The sequence below is a fragment of the Aquila chrysaetos genome, chromosome 11 (assembly GCF_900496995.4).
Source record: "Aquila chrysaetos chrysaetos chromosome 11, bAquChr1.4, whole genome shotgun sequence".
Lineage (NCBI taxonomy): Eukaryota > Metazoa > Chordata > Aves > Accipitriformes > Accipitridae > Aquila > Aquila chrysaetos.
Genome location: NC_044014.1, coordinates 16,078,573 through 16,102,496, shown reverse-complemented (window position 1 = coordinate 16,102,496; position 23,924 = coordinate 16,078,573). Strand labels below are relative to the sequence as shown.

The 23,924-nt window shown below is 44.0% G+C and overlaps 1 protein-coding gene across 5 annotated transcripts in view; it reads left to right on the top strand.

Annotated features, from left to right (window-relative positions):
- ARMH3 (armadillo like helical domain containing 3) overlaps nucleotides 1–23,924 on the top strand; it is a 130,220-nt gene that overhangs the window by 88,437 nt on the left and 17,859 nt on the right. For all 5 annotated transcript variants that reach the window (XR_005933577.1, XM_030031110.2, XM_041127419.1 and 2 more), the window contains one exon: nucleotides 7,362–7,440. Coding sequence is in view for 4 of the 5 variants with exons in the window: in XM_030031110.2 (XP_029886970.1) it covers nucleotides 7,362–7,440 (79 nt within the window). In the remaining variant the exon portion in view is untranslated. The remainder of the gene's footprint in view (nucleotides 1–7,361; nucleotides 7,441–23,924) is intronic.

The window sequence follows — 23,924 nt, the reverse complement described above, 5'->3', positions numbered from 1 at the left end:
TGAGGTAAGAGGACTGGGGAACATGCTGCAGAAAAGGTTTTTTAGACTCTGGAAAAGATACTTCCATGTTAATATGTTTGTTATGGGTCTGTGCAGATATTGAGGTAGGACCGTGGCCCTAAGGCAGTAGGCACCTTCTAAAAGCATGTATTAAGAAACCTTTTAAGGAGGGCTTCTCATCTTGGAAGTTGGTTGAAACTTCAAAATTGCTAACACAACTGCGGAAGCATAGACATTGTGCCTAAAATCCTGTATGCTGGCATATCATGGTCAGCTCTCACATCTTGAACATGCTAGACTGAGTTGCAGGGTTTAGTGCCCAGCAGCCCAAGCCCAGAGGGTAGACTTTATATCTGTGATGTTTCCATATTCTGTCAAACAGCACCAATTCTGTTTGTAGTTAGAGGTGAGCAGGTATTAGTTAACTGCTGCTCTCCGGAATTGAGGTGTAATGGAGGGTTGGCTTTTTAATGCTTTTACTTTGGTAAAAATAAACTCTCACCACTAGTAGCCAGGTTTTTCAGAGCAATGAGATGTGCCATTAAATGTGTCATTTCATCTCTCATAAATTACATCATCAGGAGGAGAAATTTATTCTTTATCAAGTCATAGCTTTGTTGTGGAACAGTCGATGACAGATTGGTAGAAGAGCGGGAATGCAGATCAGGTTGGTGCCCTGTGCTTCAATAGATATTTTCACTCCCAAAGCCTAGGCAATATTTTCTACTTTCATTCATGTCAGTTAAACTAGCAGTGCCATTGGTTATGTATACTTAAGAATTTTGATGCCTACTTATTGAGAAAAGGGAACAGAAATGCATCTAGACTAGTTTCCAGTGATGTAGTGGCCACATGAAAATATGCGAGTGGATAAATTCCCTGAGTTGTAGTCTCCAGTGAGGTCTTGCAACTGTCCCCAAAGAGTTAACTGCTCAGCCATGAGGACTTCCTTAGTTAAGAAGCCAAATAGAAGTCATTTAGGTGTGAGGGTGGAGGTATTTGGTTTACTTGGCTTAAATGTATGGATCTGAACTGTAAGAAGAGAAAATCAGCATATCCTGCAAGCCATGATGATATCAGGTTAGTATCCAGCAAACAGTGAAGTGGAAAGATGCACTGCAGAGCTGCATAGTAGGTCAGAAAGCACATCCTCTGCTTCTGCCCTTGCAGAATGGGACTTGGTAAAACAATGGTGGGAACTGCGAGAGCTCAGCTGGCGCGTGTGCACTCTTTTGTCCCCTTCTTATTAAATAAATAGACTATGTATCTCCCTCTGCCATAAAGCTTGTCATCACAATCAATAGGTTTCAGTATGGCAGAATTGAACAGGTGTAGCAGTCTTATTCCTTTTGTGAAATTGCAGCAGTGCTGACTCGGATATTTTCGGTGAGCGGTAAAGCAAATGCTTTTGACTAAAATATCCTTTTGTCTTGGATTCTCCCCTGCAGTTTATTATTGTGTCTGGAAGATGCCTCCCCCTGTGAGTTCTGGACTTCAGCTTAATGTCAGTACTCATTAAAGTGTAGGAGCAGAAGAAATTTAACAGACTGGAGTTAAACCACAGTAGAAGGAAGAATTTAGTGCACCATTCCAGGGGGTTTGCTTGCTTTTAATTGATGCGCACAGCTTAGGTATGGTAGGTATGTGTACTTTATAGCAATGCCTCGTGGACATGTGTTAAAATAATCTAAACCCTCTCACCTCCTGCCTAGTGGGGCTATACATATGGAGTAACTCAATCTAATTGTTGCAGGCACTGAACAGATGGGGTTTTATTGTCTTGAGTGCTGGGAGTGTGTAAGAGAGCAATGCCAGCAGGATCCTTGCCCCAAACAGCAGCTTGCTGAGACACAGCTTGCTGCAGGAAGGCTGTCTTGTGGTTGGGAGTTTTGTGCAGGTCTCCAGCAACCATGATTGCGATGGCATGGATGGGGGAAGAGGATAGGTGGTTTGTGTTCATTTTGGTATCTGTATTATGTGTAATTTACTTGCTGCCTTGTGCTTGAGCAGTTTCCAACATACCACATAGTAAAACACTCTGAGCTCTTTTTGCCTTAATGGTTTAAAACACTTTGTGGAGGTGATTGTTTTTATTCCCGTTTTATAAAGGGAGAAGCTAAGGCATGTGAGAGGGAGAGGGAACTGATGTAGCAAATCAGAGAGAAACTGGTCACTTACTGATTCCTGTTCCTGAACAATAACCACTGTATCTCAGGTCTCCCTTTTGTAATAAAGCAGCTTTGTAAAGTGAAATGTGGTAAAAGACAACTGTGCCCTTTCCTGCTTCTGCCTGTTCCTAGCCTTCATCATGGTGCTGCAAGCTTAGTGCGTGCTGGAGTATTTGTCCATCTCAGATACTCTCAGTTTTTATTGCAGAGGGAAAGTGAACTGGCTGCCTTTGCCATGCATTTGGATTTACATGAAGACAGAGATGCACTCACTGCTGCCCAGTGTGCTATGCTGGCATGAGCATTCAGTTGAGAAGATGAATGTGTGTAGTGGGTATAAAGTCACCCTTGATTTCCTGCGAAGGGGTAAATACCAGCCAAGTGTTACAGCTTCTCTGTTCCACTGTAACAGGATGTAGGAAGAAGTGAGCTTGCAATGCTGCTTTTATTGTACAAGAAATGTTTGAGCATACAAAGAATGTTTTACGCCAGGTACTGCATACTGGACCTGCAAAGTAGGTGCAAAGACCAGGCTCATGCAGTGAATGATGGCTCAGCATTCCCATCTCTATAATAAGCTTTGCAACCTTTCTGTTCTTCCCTTAGCCTACTTTCAGCACCTCCAGAGTGCTTAATTTCACTGCTCAGGACAAGAGGACAGTGTTGTCTTACGGGACTCTGGAAATGTAGCTGCTGTCAAGCAGGAGTGGGTATTAGACAGCTCATCTGCAGTAACTTGATGGGGAGAGTTTGGAGGTCAGAGAAAACGTGCTGAAGAAGTGCTGCCTGCCTGAGCATAGTGATTTTGCTTCCCTGCACACTGGACCCAGACCAGCTTGTTGTGAGGTTAAGGCGGGCAGGGTGGTGTTCCTTGCCACGGTGGGTGCACATGTGCTGGAAGATGCTAGCAATTAAGGGACCGGTAGCTTAGTGTCGCTGATGCATTTCACTTCTCACATCTGATGTTACAACTAGTGGCAAATTAAATTGAGGAATCAATTAAATCTTTGCTTTCATGCATGCCATATCAGTTTTCACAGAAGCCCTTTCCTGTCAGCAAACTCTTCATCTTCAGAAGTTGTTTTACTCTGAGCTTCCAGCCCATGTGTTTTTGAGGGGAAAAAGGGCTATCAACAGTCACTTCAAGACTGGCCAATTGTTGCAGCCTCAAGAACAGCCAAAGCAGAAACTTTCCACCAGTCATAGCTTTCCAGTTTGCAGAGGACAGACTGCCCAGGGATCAGTTGCTGTTGCTCTCATCACCTCTGTCCTGTAGTCTTTTCACCCCTGTTTTTCTTGATCCTATCTACCCTTCTGTCTCCTTTTTCCCTTCTCTGTGCTTCTTCCTTCAGTATTTTTTTTTTCTGTTTTTTTTCTATCCTTGGTTTATCTCTAACTGAAGTCTTCCATTACACTCAGTAAGTAACAGCACTGTTATATTTTCTGTTGCCACTGCACTTTTCTGAGCGTTCCCTGTTCTCTTGCATTTGAGATCATTAGCTCTCTGGGACAGAGGCTTTCTGCCACTCTGTATTTGTACAATACCTGTTACAGTGGGACCTGCGTTTACTTTAATACAGCTAGTACAAATAAATGATTCATTGGCACTCAGGTTCCTAAATCAGGGTGGAAGACTTTATATTTTTCCTGCAATCATTCCCTTCTTCCTAAAGAAATAAATAAATGCAATAAATATGCAATAAATGCATAAATACATACATGCAAGTGTCCTAGGTTCATCCTGAGGAAAATGGAGGTTCATTTATGTGTCTCTACATGACTTCTGGCATCATGGTGTCTAGGTAGTTTGCTCTCTGAAGAGTTGCATGAAGAAGTGATGAGAGATGTGTGTTCTTCTGAGAGCACTGGCATGGCTGGTGTGTAGGTGACTCACCGGGAGATCAAGTAATAAAGAATGCGGAGATCGCTTGTGGTCTGCCTCAGAGCACTAGGCATTAACCTCAAGCCAAGCCACTGGGAGCCAGATTTTTCATTCCTGAACCATTGTTTCACCTTCTGCCTGTTCAGCATCCTTGCCTTGTCCAGTGACAGTCTCCTCTTGCCAGTTGACTGCTGAACTGTGCATCTGTTAGAGGAGGCAGTGTTGCTAAAGTGACATCTCTCCAGACATCTCTCAGTCCCTAGAGAACTGTGTTCCAACAGCACTCTGAAATTTGTATGACAAATGGCAGCCAGCACCACTGAGGGACTCTGCAGTGTGGAAGTATGTAAGTGTACACACTATCAAAGGCTAGTTGGGGAACTGCAGTGTTTTGTCTTTCAGCTGACACTTTACTATTTCCTTGCTTTACAAATGCGTTGAAGATGCTCGTGCTTCATGAATACCAAACACAAGGTTTTTATTTTTTTTTTTCCATGATCGATATGAACATCTCAGTAGAGCACCACACATCACGTCTTTTCCGAGTGCTTTAACCTCTCCCTTCCCCCTCCCCAAAGGTACTGGCTGATATCCCAAAAATCAAGGCAATCACAGTGTAAAAATAAAACATTGCCAAGGCTCAGCTGTTACATGCTGGTGTGTGAACTAATGATGGCAAAGCCGCTGTTCTATTGTCCATAAGGGGGAGACTCTGCTTAAAAGTTCCGGCCCCCTATTGTCTCCAGGAACAAATGCCTGCAGAGTGGCAGCTTTGCAAAGTGAAATTCCAGCTGTTACTCAGTAGCCCAGGAGGCCAGTTACCTAAAAGTATGCCCCAGGGACAAGATGGATTTTGAGAGATGGAAGAATAGCGGAGGCATATCAGAGTAGTTGATGCAGAAAGGCACTGCTATTGCACAGCAGCTTGGGCTGGGCAGTGGTGCAATTTCTTGTAGCAGATGTGTGAGGAGGAGCTGTACCACGTGCAGAACCTGGCCGCGGTAGTGTATGCTGGGCAGTAAGAACCAGGCTACGCAGAGCCAGGATTGAATCCAAGCTCTACGTGCTCCTCTGCCCCAGGCTGCCTGCAGGTTCAGGAACACAGCTCTGCAGAAAATCAGGTTGGGAAGGAATTCTTCAGAGTGAAAGAGCTCACTTAAAACAAATTAAACAGCTGAACTTCTTCCTCTAGTCGCTGAGGAGTTGTCCATTCGCCTTTAGGGAAATGAGGAAGGAGACTTGAATTCTTTCTGTTCCTTAATGTCTGTTGATTCCTACTGCAGTGGCAGCTGGTTGCTGGGTTTGCTTTCCCTGGGTGAATCCCAGCTGTGATTGCAGGTGCCGCTCCACTAGCTCAGATCCGAGCAGGGACTTGTGAGCAGGCGGCCCATGTTGAAGTGCTTCACAGCAGTGGATATAAATGAATGCTAAATCTGTTCCCTGGTAAATGTTGGAACCATGTGAGTGCACTGAACCCCTCCGAGCTGCCAAACCTTCTGTCAAGCCAGAAGTTAAGTTGTTGTAAGTCTGTGTTCCCTTTTCTCTCAATAACTTGTAGTGTGTCCTGTAGGAGTGTAAATATGACTCCAGCCAGGCGTGAAACATGCAACTTGAAAGCCACAGTGTTAGAGAGGCTGGGTAATGGAGAGTGTGATTGTGACTCACAGGAGCTGCTTTTCTGGTCTGATTGAAATGGGAAGAGTCTGAGCATGTCTCTACCTGCCTGCCATACCCTCCTCTGGAGGGAGGGAGGGGTATGGGAAGCCTGGCAGGGGCCCTGCTGAATTCGTTTTACTGATGTAACTGTCAAGGCTGGCGAGACTGCAGAAGCCCCCCCTGTGCTAAGTATGTACTGATGCTGTAGGAGTAGCCACTGGAGTGACTGACTGTCCATGCACAGGTACTGCATCTGGTGTGTTGATGAGGTGTGTGGCTGGGAATGTTGCAGTGAATCTGCAGATTCTGGTTGGGTTTTGTTTTGGTTTTTTGTTTTTTTTTTTTTTTTACTCTTCCACTGTCTGCCCTTCCACACTGTTTTTCTTTATCTGTGTATTTAAAGAAGTAACGATGCTTCCAGGCAGGTTTTCTTTCCACTGGCACTGATTGGCACCACTGAATATCACTTATTCCTGGACTCTGGCACTAGCTTTTAGCTGTGATGAGGTCTGGAGAAAGCAGCTGAAAGCCCTTCTGCAGGGGGAGGTGTGGGGAGGAGGAACCCATGAGAGTGCAACAGAGGGAGCTGGAGTGAATTTTCCTGCTGATGAATATGAGAGTGAAAGCCCTGACTTGCTGCGGTGTAATTTGGCCAAGCAAGTGTTCTCCAGGCACAGTCAGCGCACATCTTTGCCAAGCACTGACATGGGCTGTTCCCATGATGAGCGTTTACCTCAGCAGTGGGTCTCATGAGTAATATCCCAACTAGACCAGTTGCAAAATCTAGCCCAGGGAGACTTTACTGCCTTGCCATTTGTCTTTCAGCTGCACCTGACAAGCAGAGGAGAGCTGAGGAAATATTCCAGCTACAGTTTGATTTTTTTTCTTTTTCCCCAAATTGTTATTTTATTTTCAATTTTAGATTTCTTACACCTGCCTCTAGATCCACCTAGAAGGGAAGGGGAGTATGTTGGTGCAGGCAGTGAGGGAAACGAGGCGGAGAAGTAGGAGTGATCAGTGTTTCTGCTGCTGTGTTTGGGACACTGACATAAGTTATCTCTAACGATCTAAGTTGGGGCTGAGGACTAAAGTCATTATGGGAAGAAGTCAAAGTAGTGGCTGCAGTGATGGATGATTACAAGTAAGAGCCAGCTACATTTTAAACATAGTAGAGATCTAAAGCAATAAACCATCAGCTTCAACACATCAGGCAACAAAGTTCTATAGAGCAAAATGTCAGGTGATACCAGTTTTGGAAGGGATGAGGAGATGCAGTTTCGGAGCAGGATGGGGCAGTGATGGCCAAGTTTGCTGTGTCTCCAGTGGAACACTGAGCAATTTGCAGCCTGTTCTCAGGAAGGCAGCAATTCCCTCTGCCAGAGCGGCGAGCACAGCCCCGCATCTGCTGGGACAAATGCACCCACGTGTAGGGCAGTGCCTGTGCTTGCAGTTTCCAGTGAGCCTGTCGCTGAATCTGCCTTGGCCTCTCAGCAGGGAGCGTGCCTTCAGCAGAGCAAGCAATGCAGTGCGGTGAGGGAGGAACTACTTCTTGCAGGACTGTGGCTCCACGTGCACTGACTCAGGCTGGTGGGGAATTTCTGCTGCAACCCTAAGCTGTTCCTAAGACCTCTGAAAATTTCCCTCCTGTGTTTCAGAGCTATCATCAATCACTTCAACCCGAAGATAGAGTCTTATGCTGCGGTGAATCACATATCACAGCTCTCCGAGGATCAGGTAAGCCAGGCGTGCGTTGACCTTTTTTCCATGGTGATCTCTGGAATATTGGTGTTTAGGAGTACCTTGTGCTCACTGGGACTGATCATGTGGCAGCAGTATGAGGGATGAAGGCAGGACTTTCACGTTCCTTGTTCGGATGTGAGCAAGAGGAAGAGAAACAAGGCTTGCTTTAGCCAATTTTACCATCATATGCAGACATCTTGGTCCAGTAAGTGCAGAAGCATGGGTACGAATGATGAAAATATGCAGCATTGTCAGCAAGTGCAGTTGGAGACTGAGGATGCTGGCGGTTAGAATGGGACAGGAAGTTTTTGGCAGCAAATTTAGTTATCGGAGAACTGTTGGGTGTAGCTTGATTTTCTGTGATATTGGGGAATTAGAACTCAGGCAACAGTCGGTAGAAATTTTCTAGGGTAGTTGAATTCAGTTGGTTTAGATTTTGAAAAGAGAAGGTTTTTAATAAAGAGGGTGATAGGGTTAGGTTTCCCTTCCTTTATTTGGCCTGGTTTGCTCTTTCCGTGTCCTGCTTGTATTGCATGAATGTGTAAACATGGCTTTTTGAAAATAGGCTACTATGCGTGGTCTCAGGAAGGGAAGAGATGGCCTATTTCCCAAAATAAAATATTGGGATTATATGTTAATCACTCTTGGAGAGGTAAATGACTCTGCAGGAGCCTGTGGTGGACAAAATACAGAGCTGCCATGCGAGCTGGGGGCATCATACCAGACACAGCTGCGTCAACACCTCTGGACATTCCAGAGAAGAAATTGTGTACGCAGCCTAGGACAGACCTCATTTGAGTCACCTTGGATGGCTCCTTCCACTGGATGGGATCCTGTCCTTGTGCCCATTACAAGGTCCTGACTGTATCTTGCTCTGCAATTAATTTCTCTTTCTGTCCATGATATTTTTAGTCATTACTTGATGATACCCTTCCATGCCTCCCACTAACCTTTTCATTTATTATCCTACTTGATCTGTAATACGTAACACTCCAAAGTCTCAGGTTGAATACTGTACTGGTGCAGTGGGGAGAAAAATGTGGACTCTACTGCTTTTTATTCTCTTCTTGATGTAGCTGGATAGAAGAACACGGGTTTTAATTTACTCAATTTTTCTGTATTGTTCTGCCTGTGAGAGTCACTGTACCCACAGCTATGCTTTGCAATGGTTCATGTTATCAATCCTCATTCATTGATGATACGCTGATTGCATCAACCCAGGCCCCTAAAAAAGAAAAGCCTTTGATAGCCCAATTTAAAACTGGGGGCCTGGATGGAGGGGAATTTTGCATAGTCTTTGGGTTAGTCTGAGAAAGGAAACGAGCTTTTCGTTGTCGGCTCTGTGTAGTATTCATCCCGCAGCAGTTCAAGGAGGTCAGGTTAAATCCTTTCTTCCTTGTGTGTTATTCTTAAATAAAATCTCTAGCAGCAGGCAGATAATGAAATCAGTGCTGATGCATGGAGCATTTTGAGGAAGATGATTAGGAAGTTGAAAGACAGTTAGATTCCTCTTTTTTCTTTTCTCCCTTCATGCTTTCTCTCAACATAGGGAGAACATCAAACAAAGCAAAGCAATAATAGGCCCTGGTGAACTGCAAAGAAATAATGGCGATGTCACTGTGGTGAGGGACTGTGTGGTCTCAGTGAGGGTGTTTAGTCGGCACTCTGCAATTTACTGCACAAGGAGGAGAGGGATGGAGACTTCTTGCCTCTGCTTTCAATTAGCCAATGAGCTCAGGTCTGTGTGTCGGACTGTGGTTTCCCCTCTGCCAGTAGCCATCCCACGTGGTGAGTACATGAGAGGTTGGTAGATGGCCGAGATTAAGGCCAGGGTCTGGCTTTTGTGGGGTACAGAATTTGTTGTTTTCATTCTGTGTTAGCTGTTCAGCGTGAAGTGAGTGGTCAAGCTTGCCTTTTGGCTGCTGCAGTCTCTCTTCCCCGCCCCCCCCCCCGCTTCCAGCTGTACCTTATGTTTTTACATGTGTGTTCACTTAATTCCCTTTCTCTCTTCTCTCCATAAATACTTTCTACACAAAATCCACCCTCCTTTATAGCCCTGTTTTTCTGAAGTGTACCATATTGAAATATTTAATGCTGATGCTTAACTTGTATATCCACACACAGATATTACATTTGGGACTGGTCATGCTCTCCTTTGAGTTATTTCAATAATTTCAGGAGACTGGTATTTCTTTACTGGGAACATTCATTTTTACAATTTTGAGGATCAAACTTTTCTTTTAATGAAGATTTCCTTCCCAGATACTAGCCTTTGGCCAGATTCTCATGTGGCTGCTCGTACTCCTCTGTGGTATCTGAGAATCTCCTATTAATCAGGCAGATTTGTTAATCAGGCTATGTCATGGCTTTAACATAGCTCTATCTGAAGGGGAATTTCCAGCTGCTCTGAGTTGCTTCCAATTCACTTGAACGTAATCAGCTTGCAGACTCTTACTTGAGCGTGTGTCAAACTTAACTATACTGCTCCCTGATTGTTCTGGTACCCTGTTCATGTGTTAGATGATTTTTTTTTAAATTATTTTTTTTTTTATTTTTGTATTTTTAATATCCTTGAAAGTAGCTAAGTAATCAGCTGGAAGAGATTTTGCTCTATCTTTTTCTAATCCTACTGAAGGCTTTATTACCTTGTTAATCACTAATGTCCGTTTATTACCATTCTCAGTCTGTCATTTCAGTGCTTTCTCCTTTTTTATTTATAAGCATTAATGTTAACATTATTACATGCTGAGGGGATTTGTAGGGCCTTGGAAATGGTGGACATGGGATTGTTTTAAGGATAGGCTGTTAATACCACTGTACATCTTCAGCCCTAAAGACCTCCAGGAACCATAGTTTGAATATACAAATCGATGCTCTAGGCAGGTATATTGGCAAGACTTGCTGATTGTTGTGGGGTTTATCCAATGTTCAGATCAGAAATACTGGGAAGAGACCTTTTTCTTTCCATATTCTCTTGAGCAAAGAGTGGGAGATTCCCAGGGGCAAGCAAATGCCAGGGATTTGATGATGAGCCACCTCAGTCTATCAACACCGTGTGATCCTTGCCAGTGCTATTCTGCAAAGAGTCTGCTTGCCAAAGCAAACTCATAATCCTTCCTAGTCGTTTTCTATTTTGACCTTGCTGTAGTTCCTCACCATGAAACAGGAAATGTCTTAGCCAGTTATTGGCATCTTCCCTCACTTGCTAATTTGTTAAACTTGACTTCAGTGTTAATCTGTGTTTTTGTGGTATTCCCCCTCTCTGCATGTTTGGCTCCTGCCTGCATGTCCTTTAAGGAACTGACAGATGCTGCACAGTCAAAAAGATAGGGTTGGCCATTAACTACCAATGTAGTTTTAGCCCTTCCATGCAAGTGATTATTCCCATGTCTTCAAAGATGTTTCGGTCCCTTCTCAAGTCAAAGGGCAAAATAGCCTTCTGTGAAATGAATTCATGGGCTTATCTGTACTCTCCAGATGACTGGACTGCCTTGTACTTAATACATTGGAGGCAGTAGACTTTTCTCTGTGCCATATCTGATCTGAGAAACTCCCAACATGTTTTCTAGCAGAAGTAGTTGCAGAGAACAGGGTCAAGGCAGTGAGAAAACAGCAACAAGGGCAGAAGGGCAAACACAGACAAACAGAAAGACTGAAAACACAGGGCATGAATGATCTGGATGGGGTCTCACATCTGCCTTTTCCAGATGTGAAAGAGCAGCTGTTTGTAAGAAGGCAGCTCTCTGCCTGATGGTGATGTAGCACAATTACTCTAGGGAGGCTGAAGTGAGAGGAACCCAGTACTTCTGGTGAAATCCTCTCTGAGCAGGAATGTCTTGTGGTGCCTTGCATGCCAAGCAAGTCTTGTGCCACTTAGCAAAATTGGTCACTAAGGTCTCGTTTTCTCTTTGGCACTTATTCTCTCTATGATTTCCACGCTAAGGGTCTTAAAATTGAGATGGCAGACATGTAGGACTGATGATGCTTGCTAGTCAGAAACATCTATATGCTTTTTCCAGTAGAAGCCCCTTTTTCTTCCCAGCCACAAGCAGGGACACTAGGTACCTCTGGTTTGGAGGTGGTGTAAAGTTCAGTATGAAAGACTGTTGTGAACACCTATACTTTGTGTATTAGTCTGGTAACTGCAGATGAAAAGTGCTGAGAGCCAGAACAGATTCTGATGGAAAAACAGGACAACTGTATCGCTTTTGAAATTGTGACAAATGAGTGTAATACTTGGGTTGTTCCATGTTGTAATACCTTTACAACTTGGGTAGCTGCAATCCAGTTTGTTCAGGCAATCTCACAAAGCCATTTCTCTTTCCTTGGGGTCATACCTCAAATGTTGAATGCTCCTCCCTGCCCCCCCCAATCCACATGGCCTTTTGTTACCTGCTGGGGCTTCGAGGGTCTAACCCAAAGTGCAGCTCAGGGAGGCTCCACCAGTGACTTGCACAGAAAGTCACAAAAGAGTGCAGTTGGTTTTAGGTGCCCTAAAGTATTCTAATTCTGAGCCATTGACATCACAGTTTATTCAACTTGTTCTGGGTTCTGTAACTAGCAGCAAAACTGCCGGCAGATACCAAATGCTTTGTTGCTTTTTAGCACTGCTGGCCGAGGTGTTAAGAGTTAAAAGCCTGTTGGCATGTGTGCGTTTGATGTTTTTAAAATGCCGAATACCATCAGTGCTAGGTACTACTCCAATAAATCCCGCTAATCTCCTACATTAATATAACACGTTGTGAAGGCTCCAGAAATACTTTTAAATGGTTTTGGCATAATGCTACTTCACTTCTGAAATGCAGTGAGCTTTGGGGTAGAAAGTATCAAGCTTGCTAGTGCCATGTAGCACACAGTAGTAAGAACGTGAAACAACAGCTAAGGGGTCACCAAGGCAAAGCCCTAATTTAAAATCATCACATCTTTGCAAATGAGGCAGGGATGTTGGGTTTCATGGTCTCATTACAGACACCTACTCATGATTAATGGCTTGAAGCAGATTATATTGTTTAAATAGAAAGAGCTGAGCTGCACCAGGTGAAATTGGAATCCCAGGTTTAAGAGGATCTGTATAAAAAGTCTTCCAGAGTTGGCAAATTGCCAGTTTGCCTCACTGATGGGGCGGTTCTTTGGTTAAGGTATCTTTTGCTTGTTTGGTTTTTTGTTCACCATAGAAATATCCCTGCAATTTACTAATGCCTCAGACTGCTTTATGCAGTGTGCCAGACTGAATGGGTCTGAAGAGGCTTCAAGGACTGATCAGCTTTGCTGCAAGGAGATTTGAAGCTGGAGGTGAGCTTTGGAGCAGTGACTTTGTGCTGTGTAGTGCCTTTTATTAACATGCAGAATACAATAAACTGTGCGTCACTGGAGGAGGGGTGACAACGTGTGCTAGGCTGTTAGAGGGACAGAAGAAGGGCTTTGTTTTTAAAAACACCTACTGCTGGAGAGATGTAACCCTATTGCTAATTCAGTCCCAGACACCTCAATAAGAAATGGGAGAAACCCTTCAGTTCCCTTCTTTCAGGCTCTACACAAAGGTGCCCCGGCATCCTGCCCATTACCGCTAGCGGCAGTTAGCTGCTCCGTGCCTCTCAGAGGCAGCGTGACCCTGGATCACCTTGACTGCTCCAGGAGCAGAGGAGTCTTTCCACCCTTTGTGCATTGCAAATGCTAAGGCATGTCTTGCTTACTACCACTTCTGTGAGCTGCTGTCCTCTTGGGCAGATTAGGGACTGCCTGAAAGTACAAACTGGTAACAAAATAAGTCCATTAAACTTCAAAGCAAGGTTCACCTTCAGTTCTCACAGCTGTTTTCATATACTTGCCTGGCTGTCGCTAGTACCACAGGGACTGATAAGGGCCTGAAAACTGCTGTAGCGTAGGTGACCACTGAATGTTGGGGACTTGTTTTGGAAGAGCCACCTTCTGGAGCTGCTACTCACTGCTGGCTGCAACAGGGTAAAGTCTCCTGGAGCTAGGTAAGTTTCTGTGCTGGGGCTACAGGGGCAGCACTCGGGGATGTGAGTTATGAGCCCAGTCTGAATAACAACTGGGAGCGTGCTGAGCAAGAGCCACAGATTTAACTTTGTAATAAGCTCCCAGCCCATACTGCAGAGACAGGCTGATGTTGCTCTAGTTCCAGTGCTTGTCTTGCACCCCTGGTCAATGTGTTTCACAAAGCACTTCCCAGATGCCTGGTAGGTTTCTTTTATATGTGGTACTTAACTAAACTTGGAAACGGGCCTGTGGGTAGCTAGCTATAGGAAGGGGCTGCAAGCTGGGGTCTGAACATCTTCCTAGCTTTCACTGTGCTGCCTTGAGCAAACCTTGAGCCCTCTGTCCTCCCAAGTGAGAGGGCAGGTGGTGTGGAGCTCTTGGAGAGCCAGGCAGCGTTTGAAGTGCTGTGCGATCTGCTGGGGAAGGCTGCTGGGGAAGTGGAAAGCAATGTTACGGATTGCTGTCACTGCTAAGCGCCTGTATAGGGCAGGGAAAGCTCCACAGAGGATTGCAACAGAAGGATCAAAACAGCCTGCGTTTATAAAGATTAAATTACAACTTTGCACATCTACGATTAAAGGAGGAGCTGTCAACGGCTGGCTTGTGCGAATGCGCAATTCAATTTGCATTTTGTAAAACTTCAGATTGAGAAGGTTTTTTAATCCCTTGTGAAACAGGAACAATAGACACTGGCTGTTGCCAGGTGCATAATGCATATAGATACCATGCGAACTTCTTTCATGGTCCTCCGTAAAGCTGGATTTATAGCACTATACTTTGTTGCTGTAGTCCTGAGCTCCACCCTAAGCTTCCTTACACTCAGTCATCTCTCTGCTTGGGAGTCCTAAAAGCAGACAGGCTATAGCCTGCTGTGCCAGTTACAGATGGCAATGTGGCTGTGAGTAACTGTTCCTGGAGTCAAATTCTCCTCTCACAAAAAGAGACAGGCTTTGCAGTGACTGCCAGCTATGCTCGTTTTGGGGCTTCTTTAGGATAAAACTCCTGCCTTCAGAGACTGCTATTCTTCCTTCTCTCCGGTAGTATCCTGCTGTAACAGATGATGTTTTTCTGCGTTCCTCCTCTGGATCCTCTAGCTGGGGCTGCAGCTGTTTCCAAAACGTGACAAATTGGGTCATCGCTCTGATTTCAAAGTGGGAAGCAAATTGAGCTTTGCAGTCCCTATGCCTCCCAGAGCAGGAGAGTAAATGCTGCTGAGCAAAAGGTGCTGCACCTGAACAGAGCTCCATTCAGCTGGAAGATTTGGGGTTTTGGCTCTCTAACACTTGGCATTTGGATGTTAAGACACTAAGTTCAAATTTCTTGTCCACGGTAGGGAGCTCAAAAGGAAACCTTTTAATAGAGGAGAAGGCGGCATCTCTGATGTGTGTCACTCTTCCTGTCTTCATGGGAGATCTGAGGCAGGCAGCGGGATTGCTCAGGGAGCTAAGATGTGTCATTCAAAGACAGCAAGCTGGGGAGATGGATGTCCAGAGAGATGGAATTGGGGAAGGTGCTTCTGCATCAGCCAAGTGCCAGGGGCGATAAATCAATTCCACTGCCTTAGTCAGAGGGCACTTGGATTCCCCCATGGCTCAGTTAAGGCACAAATAAGCTCCTGGGGAGCTAAGTATTGCTAGCAGCACATGCTGTTTCAGCAGCAGCATCTGCCTTGCAGCTGGCATGAGTGTAGGCCTGTGGAAGGATATTAAATCATAGCCCTGTGTTTGCTCTCACCTGAGCACCTATTCGTAGGAGTTCTTCTTTCACTTTTTCCAAACCATGGATTTATGTTCTCCATCAATAACTGCTTCACAGCAAGAATGGCTAACAGGGAAGCTGTATTGCAGCCTCCCAGACAAGAAGCTGATGAATTGGCCTGGACCATTGTCTGAAAGTACCTAGGATTTCTGAAATAAGCTGACGTGACCCAGCAACTATCACTTGCATCAATGTTAACTGGTGTGTCACAGCTGCATCAATGTTAGTTTAAACTAGGAAGCTTTTGTCTTCCATGAAAACACAGGTTAGTTAGGATGACCTCTGGCAGTAAGAGAGTAAGTATGGAAAATCTGCTGACCTATCCTTAACATTTAGAGAATGGGGTAGTTTCTTGTGGACTGACATCTAATAACATTGTTTCCAGTAGCCCCTGCCATATGCCTCAGCCTCCTAGTTGGAAACTTGGATCCTAAGTCTTACTGTGTGCAGAACCCCACTAAAGAAATATTGTGCTTAAGGCTTATTTGTGCACAAAACCCATCTTGGTTTCCCAAATATATTCTCCTCAGCAGCTGTAATTCAGTAGACTGCTTTTTTTTTTTTTTTTTTTTTTTTTTTTTTGAGTTGGTTGTAAACACACACACAATGCTGTTGAAATCTTACTCTTGGACTTCCCGACTTCTCAGAAAATGCTGGGTTGGGGTCCTGTGTAGAAGCTCTAGAGGTGGAGAAGTTCTTTTGAGTGCTTCTCCCACTCGTGATGGCATGAGCGAGCTCCTGTCCTGCTAATGGACCGATTGCATCTCTGAGACAATGACCGCTGCTTGCAGTGAAATGTGATGACAGAGAAGGACACAGCATCTTTCTGGCAATGAGATTTGGCGTCAGGGAGCTGGCATGACATGACTAGCTATCTTGGGGTGCTTTGGCTTTGGGAAGGTCTGTACTATCTTTTGCAAACTGAGCTGTCCTGGAGCCCCGTGAGCGTGTTTAGCACAGTGGAAAGATGGAAATAATAGTATCATGGTGATACTGTGAGAATTTCTTTCTCGGGGCACTGCTATCAACTCCCGTCTGCTTACACTTCTTCAGCAACATCTGTGAATCAAATAATTTCTCTTCCTGCAAGTAAGACACTGGTATTTACTTAGGCATTGCATTGTCCTTTGCAGCCTTCTCCTAGTTCTGTGAAAATTAATGTTCCAAACCCAGGATGTATCAATCTATATGTGCATATGGAGGTCACACAGAGCCTACCCTGAGATGTTTCTCATTCTGCCAGCAGTTCTTCCGAGTGTTTAAAGGAAGAGTGTGCTTAGCTGGCTAATGACTGAGTCTCCCTTTCTAGTCCTCTTCTGCACTAGAAATACCTATACTCCCCCCCAAACCTAGATACCAGCCTTTGCTCAGCTGTGTCATATTGGTGGTTTGCTGGAGTCAGGCATCTGTCCAACTTACGTGAAATGTTGGCTGTTACTGTCACCCTAAGTTTTATCAGTGATTTTATGTAACAGGATGTATGTAACACAGAACATGGATCTAGATGGAGCTTCACATGATGGTATCTGCAGGGGTTTTTGTCCCTTTCATTTCTTAAAAAAGGTAGCTGTGAGCTACAGTATAGACTTTTTAAGGCTGTTTTGTTTGCAAGAAGTACTCTTTTTGTTGAACATCTTGAAACACTAGGACAGGAGCAGTCTTCCAGCTGATGGAAACAGAAATGTGGATTTGTGAGGGAGCCAAGGTAGTCATGCTGGAACTTAGACTTCCTGACTGTTTTGTTTTTTGCATCCAGGCTGCTTTGGATGCAAAGCATGCGGGAATTTTCTGCCCTGTCGTTAATGCTCCTGAAAACCGACGACTTGATGGAAGCATCTCACTACAGACTCTTAGTTCTCACCTCAGCTATAAAGATGTGCTTTTCTATTTTAAGTGATGGACCTATTTAATTACAGTACCACCTACAAGGTGCTTTGTAGGCATAGAAAGGAAACTTAGGTCTGTTGCTGGGCTGAACTCCCCTTCTCAGAAGAATAAAAAGAAAGCTACTGTAATGCCTCAACTCAGCCTCCTTTGCAGATACCTGAGCATGACACACTTTTTGCAGGGGAGAGTATTAACATGATCTGAACTTAATTTCTCCAGCTGACGACAGTTTCCCACATCATCCAGTTCTTGCTGAGCTTTCCACCCTCAGTAGCGCCCAGAGGGATAATATTCCAGGACTGCTTGAGTCCTAAAGTGCGTCTGTCACTATTTAGTAAGTCGATGTTTCAGAACTAGGACTCGGTGATGCTAAGGCTGGGCAGTTAATGTCACATTATACATTTTGACATAAAGAAGCTGGTCGCTGACCACTCCTGTCCCAATTACTCATCAGGAAGTCGGTTGTCAAGTCAAACCAGAAACCTGTGATCTTGTCAGCTACATTATTAGCTTGAGGCATAGCCTGGTCCCTCGTCCTCACCCAGAAACCCTTCACTTGAGTGAAGCGTAGTTTGAAGATGGAGGTAACTCTTCTGTTGGGAGACCTGGATTGAAGCTGCCATGCTTTTTGTACATGAGATCATAACTCAGTGTGACCTCAGCTTACGTATGTCAGGGAGAGCTTTTTCTGTGATGAGTTTGGAAAAGGTCAGGTTAAGATGCTTTGAAGAAAAACGGCCAGTTGATTTGATCCTGATCTTTGTTTTAGAAAAGAATGATGCAAAAATCTCAGAAGTCAAATCTGGGGAGTAGGAGGATTTTATTTTGATAGCATTCCCCTTTAAAAAAGGAGGGAAAAACCCACCTGCCTGTACTCTCACAAAAAGCCTTACTTTCCAGCACTCGACAGGGTTATGGTTTAAAAGGTAAATCCAGACTTAGGACTGTTCACCCTCTCTCCAGTAATGTTACATAGTCATACCGAGGTGCTCACAGACTGCTGCAGCTTCTTCTGCCCTGTTGTTACTAAGTCAAGAACAGAAATATCTACAAAATATTTAAGATCACACCTCTCCTCTGTCACTTGGTCTTGGAAAAGGCGATCAGATTGTTCTGATGCTAGGTGCTCCTCCCTGGCAGAGGTTTTAATGCTTGCTAGGGTAATGGTGAGTGGCATTTCAGATCGCGGGCTTCTCTTACTCTGTATAGCTCCTACTGTATGTTCCTTTCTCTCTGGGTATTGAATTGTTGTTCTGGCACAGTATTTGACTTGAGTTTTTCCCTGCCCTTGTTTCTTCCATGGGGGGCTGTGTGCCATCACACTGCTGACAGCACACACATTTGAGAGGATTCCTTTACATGTGCCTCTTCTGGCATTTTACAATCCTGTCTCTTTCAACATGTGATAGCAGAATATAAAGTAGGTCACTCCCTTTCTGCTTTTCTCAGTTCTGCAGCTCTTATGATCTTTGAATTCTTTCTTAATATGAGACAGTTTTGGAGACTCGTGTCTGGGAGAGTTCAGCAGGCTCCTAAAGCCTCAGTAGTCATCTTGGGATTGGGCCTTAATAGGGCACTAGGGACATGTTTCTTCGTAGCCTTTGTGTGCCTTGGATACCCTGTTAATTAGTGCCCTTGACATGTTTTACAGAGATGAGAAGGAAGAATGATGGCAGCTTTCCTAATGCACAACCATCACTTGCTGCTATGATGCATCCTGTGGCTGCTGCCAGCCCTGCCCTCCTGTTCTCTCTGAGTTGATTGTAGCTGGCAGTTGTTGTCTAGACGCAGTAAACCAAGTGAACAGCTCTACTTATTACCATTTATAAAAATGCACCAAACAAAAGCTCTAGGCACAGTCACAAGTCAGTCCTTAAAAAGGCATATGGAAGAAATTTAGTCTTTCCTGAGTCAGGCCAGCAGATTTACAACAAACCCCAAAACTTTAAAGTACCTGAATTTTTCAACCTGCAGACTTGCTTTGGGGTTTTATTCATACAGCCCAAGGTGGTAGAAGCGTTGGGGTTAAATTATAGCACTCTTTCACTGAAACTCCCCCTTGTGAATGATTCTCAGAACTGTAAGGTCAGAGTCTCTGCAGAGAGTAATGCAGAGATGTGGTCCCCTTCAACTTCTGTCACTTGGTTTCTCAGCAGGGTAAGTGTGGTACCCAATTATTCTGTGTTAACCCAGGGTGAGAATGGATCCCTGTGGTTTATTGCACCTTAAAGGTGTGTTACTATGTGGTCAAATGCATGCAAACTCCAGATTTTGTAGAGCTTCTCTGAAATGTGAGACCGAATTGGAGATGCAGAGAGACCTGGTCCAAAGCTTCCACCCAAGTTGCCTTCTAGTGGTGGTGAATTCCTGAGGGGACTGCTCAACTGATATGCCTGGTTACTTAGGAAAAGTCAAATAGAACTTGAACTTGTGTGTATTACTATAAGGTGCAGTTTCTTAAGAAATCTGCTAAGCAAGCATGAAATCCTCTTTAAATATAGTCAGAAATTCAGATGTGAGAATAGTATCGAGAGGGCAATGCAGGAGCATTTTGGAAAGAGCAGAGTTTAAGATTCCCATTAAAACAAAAATAGTTGTGCAAATAAAACTACCAGCTGATGCAGTACAAATTAGTGGGTTTAAAATCTGGAGAAAAAGCAGCTGAGTTATTAATCCCTGAACTGAAGCCCTTAAGTCCTTTTAGTTGAGTGACTTCTGCTTGTCATCTAATCCCTTTGAATCATGGAAAACATAGACCCAGAGTTGTTCTCTGCTGTGTAGTAAGAGGAAGTTTAACCAGTGAGCTAAATAAATAAATTGATTAATTGGCAACAATAAGGAGCTGTGTATGCACTGTATCCAATTGCTTTTTTTATATTGTCTTCCTCTAACTTCTTGGAAGACACAGGTTTGTGGGTTGTACATGCAAAAATATGCTAAAAAAACCCACCTCACCAAGGCTTTGAACCTTCAGCTTCAAAGATCATTGTGTGGATCACCTTATATTGCTTTGGACAGTCTCTAATGGGGACATTGCTCAGCCAAGCTGAATTTATGCAGTAGGAATTCAAGCTGAAATTGAACACACCTCAGAATCACAGAGTAAATCAAATCTCATTTCCTTGCTTGCAGAGAACGTGGTCTGTGTGGGCTTTCTTCCTCCTCCTCCTTCTCAGTAATTTTTATTCTACCAGGTCAGAGCTACCTTCTTCTTATGAGAAATACTGAGTGAGTGGCTTCCCTGAGCCTTATTCAAAAACCCATCAGAGCTAATAGCTTTGAAAACGTTTGATGTCCAAGAGGCACTTGGGAGCACTAAATCCTCACACAGGGATTTCTAGGCTGTAGAACAATGGTGTCCTCCAAGCACTGCAGAAATTACCGTGGAGATGATACTTCCATTACAGATCCTGCAGGTACTTACCCAGGAATATGGCAAAAGAGAAATTTACAGAGGAAGTGGAAGCCTTGGTGATCAACTCCTTATCCCCAAGAGAGCGGCATCGTCTTTGCCTAAGTCTTCAGTAGTGCTGTATGTACAAATACATCCCATCTCTATAGCCAGCAGGTTCAGTTTAGAGCTGTGACAGCAGAGGGTGCATGTTTTTGATTCAGAGGGCAGGCATTGTGGACAAGTAGTTCTCCAGCTTGCCGCTTTGTGTACTGATTAGCTCAGCTTGAGGATTCAGCAGCTAAAGGTGCCTTGGAAAAGAAGCATAAGGTTTGTTCTCCTCATCCTTTGGGGAGAATGGGTCCAGTGCCAGCACAAGTCACCTTTCCTTTGAATGTCAATGGTGGGCATACAGCCAACACAATAATCTTATCTGGCCCGTTAGCAATAAACCTCCACTTTGTGTCACGTCCTTCCTGCCCATCCAGCATCTGAACCTCTGTGGAGATAACACCGTCACTCTCATAGAGGCAAGATGCCTCTTTTCAGTCTCTTCTAAGCCATACAATCTGAAGGGACTTGTCTCCTGTGGTGTTTTGGGGTTGTTACTGGGAGTGTCTGAATTGTGAGAAAGCTGATGCTGAAGAGGTGGTAGGTCTGACACTTTAAGGTTGTAAGCAGAACAAATGTTGCAGGGATAAACAAGTTCCCAGGCATACAAGCCCTTTTTGTCCTCCAAATATCTTTGGATTGCAAGGTGCCACTTAACTGTGGCAGGAATCCTTCTTGAAAGTCATAGCTATTATCTTGGGCCTTGATTGCTTCAGTTAGGTATAAGGAGAAAAAACTAGAAATAACCGAGTGTCAGCAACTTTTGGTGTCTCTGTTTATTTCAGAGAATGCACACAGACTTCTTTCCCTGAGAAGGGCAGTAATAAGCAGCAGACCATTTGATTTCTCAGAAACCTCTGACCTGTTTTCTGTTTGGTCCATGCCCAAGTCTCTGCTCCTCTGCTCCCTCTCTTCACCTTGCTGACTGTCTGCTGACCAGCTATCCTGTACATCTCCATTTCAGTTGAGAAATGTCTCAGCCCACAACATTTAGCGTCTCATCACGCCTGCCCTTGCTAGTGATTATCTTGGATAGTAGCCCCTGTATTTCCATCTGTCCCAATAGCCACTTAAATGTTCCTTTTGAATTAACTTTGCAGTCAACTTTAAGCAGTTCTGTTTATACAGGCAAAAGGTGTTTTCTGTGCTGGCCATGAATGCTTCCAAGCATGAACGGTCTCGTTCTGTTTCAGCTCTGGTCATTGCCCAGATGGAGTTCAAAAAGAATGACACATTCCAACAGCACAAAAGGGGATAGTTTAACAAATTAAAATGTTAACAAGCTTCAGTCCTTCAGCACGACGTATCGGAAATTATTTGGTTCTCTTATTTCTGCCCCATCACAGACTTTGTCCTTTCCTTTTCCTTCAGTTATGCAATGCAGATTAGAGTAGGATACAAAAGTGTGTCTAGGGTTTGTGAGGAGTCACTTAGTTGGGACAGATTTGATTCCATTGTCTTGGTAGGAATTGCACCACTGTCGTAATTCTTATAAACTTAACTTGCACAGCTGCATTCTCAGTATCTAGGGGACGGTCATCTCTGCTCCTTCTTACCTTCTCAGTTACTCCTGATGTCAGTACTGTGCCTGGTCATCAGCACTCTCAGTGCTTCTGTCCAGAACGAAGAGACTTCTGAGTTGCACATTAGAATGTCTTATTTCTGCAGTAAACCACTTTGGAACTGCAGCCTTAGAACAGATGTTTTGCAGCTGAAGTTCCCTTTTCACTACAGGATTTTCTGTTTATAAGGATCATCCAGCAGCTTATAGCTGTCTGTTCCAACTCCAGATTTGCAAAAGCCTAAATAGCTAGAACTTTTATACGGCTTGAGTCACACAAAATTCCAAGCACTGCCCACCTTTCCTTATTAGCTAGCTACCTTAGCATACTGCTACTACAGTTTTTCTAGCTATTTGTAGCTAACCAATTGACCATAGATCTCTTTCTTTGGGGCTGTATCTTTAGAAGGCATTTTTGAAAATTGAATTTATAAGTCTCTGGGAGTCTTTAAGCTGTAGGAAGGTCACTGTGATAGGCCTGGAAATGTTGGCTCAAGGCTCAACAGTGGTCAGAAAGGCAAATAGAGAATTAGAAATTATTAGAGAGAGAACAAAAATAAAGCAGGAGTACTGTGCTGTCACTGTGTAAGTCTGTGACAAGCCATGTTTTAAATCTTGTATATTGATTCCAGTGCCCTTATTTCAGAAAAGATACTGTAGAACTGCGAGGTAGTATAGATAATCAAACAGTTATTTGCTCATCTGATTTCTTGGCTATCCAGACTTGTTGCTTGCATTCAAAAGTTCTTGTTTTCCCCGTCTTAGAATGGACTTGAGTTCATTTTCCACATGTGTCCAGTTAGGCAGGTGAGCTCTGGATTTCTTCCATCTTGGCTTCATTGCTTCTCTTCAGGCCACTGAATTATTGCCTTTTATCACTTCCATTGTGCGATTAATAGCTGGCCTTCTATTGTCACTATTTAATTGCTTAAATATAAGTAGGAGCTATGGAACTGATCTTTCTAAGCTCTGCCCCTCCAAATGCATACCTTCCTCCCCCAACCCTAGCTGGGTGTTTCTCTGGCATGTCCGATATTATTTTGACTTACTTTAAATATACAGCATCCACTTGGTTCGTGGCCAGTTTTTTAGCATATTGCTATTTAGTTTTGCTGCTTCCTTTAATTAAATTTATTCATGTTTCACAAACCAAGCTTAACAAGATTCCTAATCATTTAAAAAAAAAAAAAAAGTAATGGGCTAGATTAGCATCTACTTTTTCTTGGCAAGTGTCAGACCCAGGGCTGTACTAGTAGCATTTGTAGAGGCCATTTCCTTGCTAGTTGCTGTAAAAGAACAAGAAAAAAGAAAGATGAAATGCATGGCCAGCTCCATAGCTTTTTGGAATGTCTGTGTTCTCCTTTCATTTATCTTGATCTTCAAGTCAGAGTCCCGGTGAGTTTTGGGGTTTTTTTCTAAGTCAGCCTGTAATCATTATATCTTGTAGAAGTCCGTGGTGGCTGTGTGAGGAGCACAAGCTCTCCTGGATCCTCCACTGATTCCTGTGAACCTGACCAGGTGACATAGTACCAGAAACCTCCTGTGACTGCAGATGTTTGATTAGACCATAACCAGAATAAGCCTCCCCATTGCTTTTCCCTTGGGCACAATTAGGTTTTGGTTTCTTCGAACTGGAACAGTCCACTTGCTTCTGTCAGGGTTTGATTGAAGGGAAAGGTTTTTGTTGCATACCCTGTCTTAATCTGTTCTCTAGACAGCCTTATTCCTGAGCCAACTGTCTTCTGGGCAAATTTGAATTTCTTTACTAGG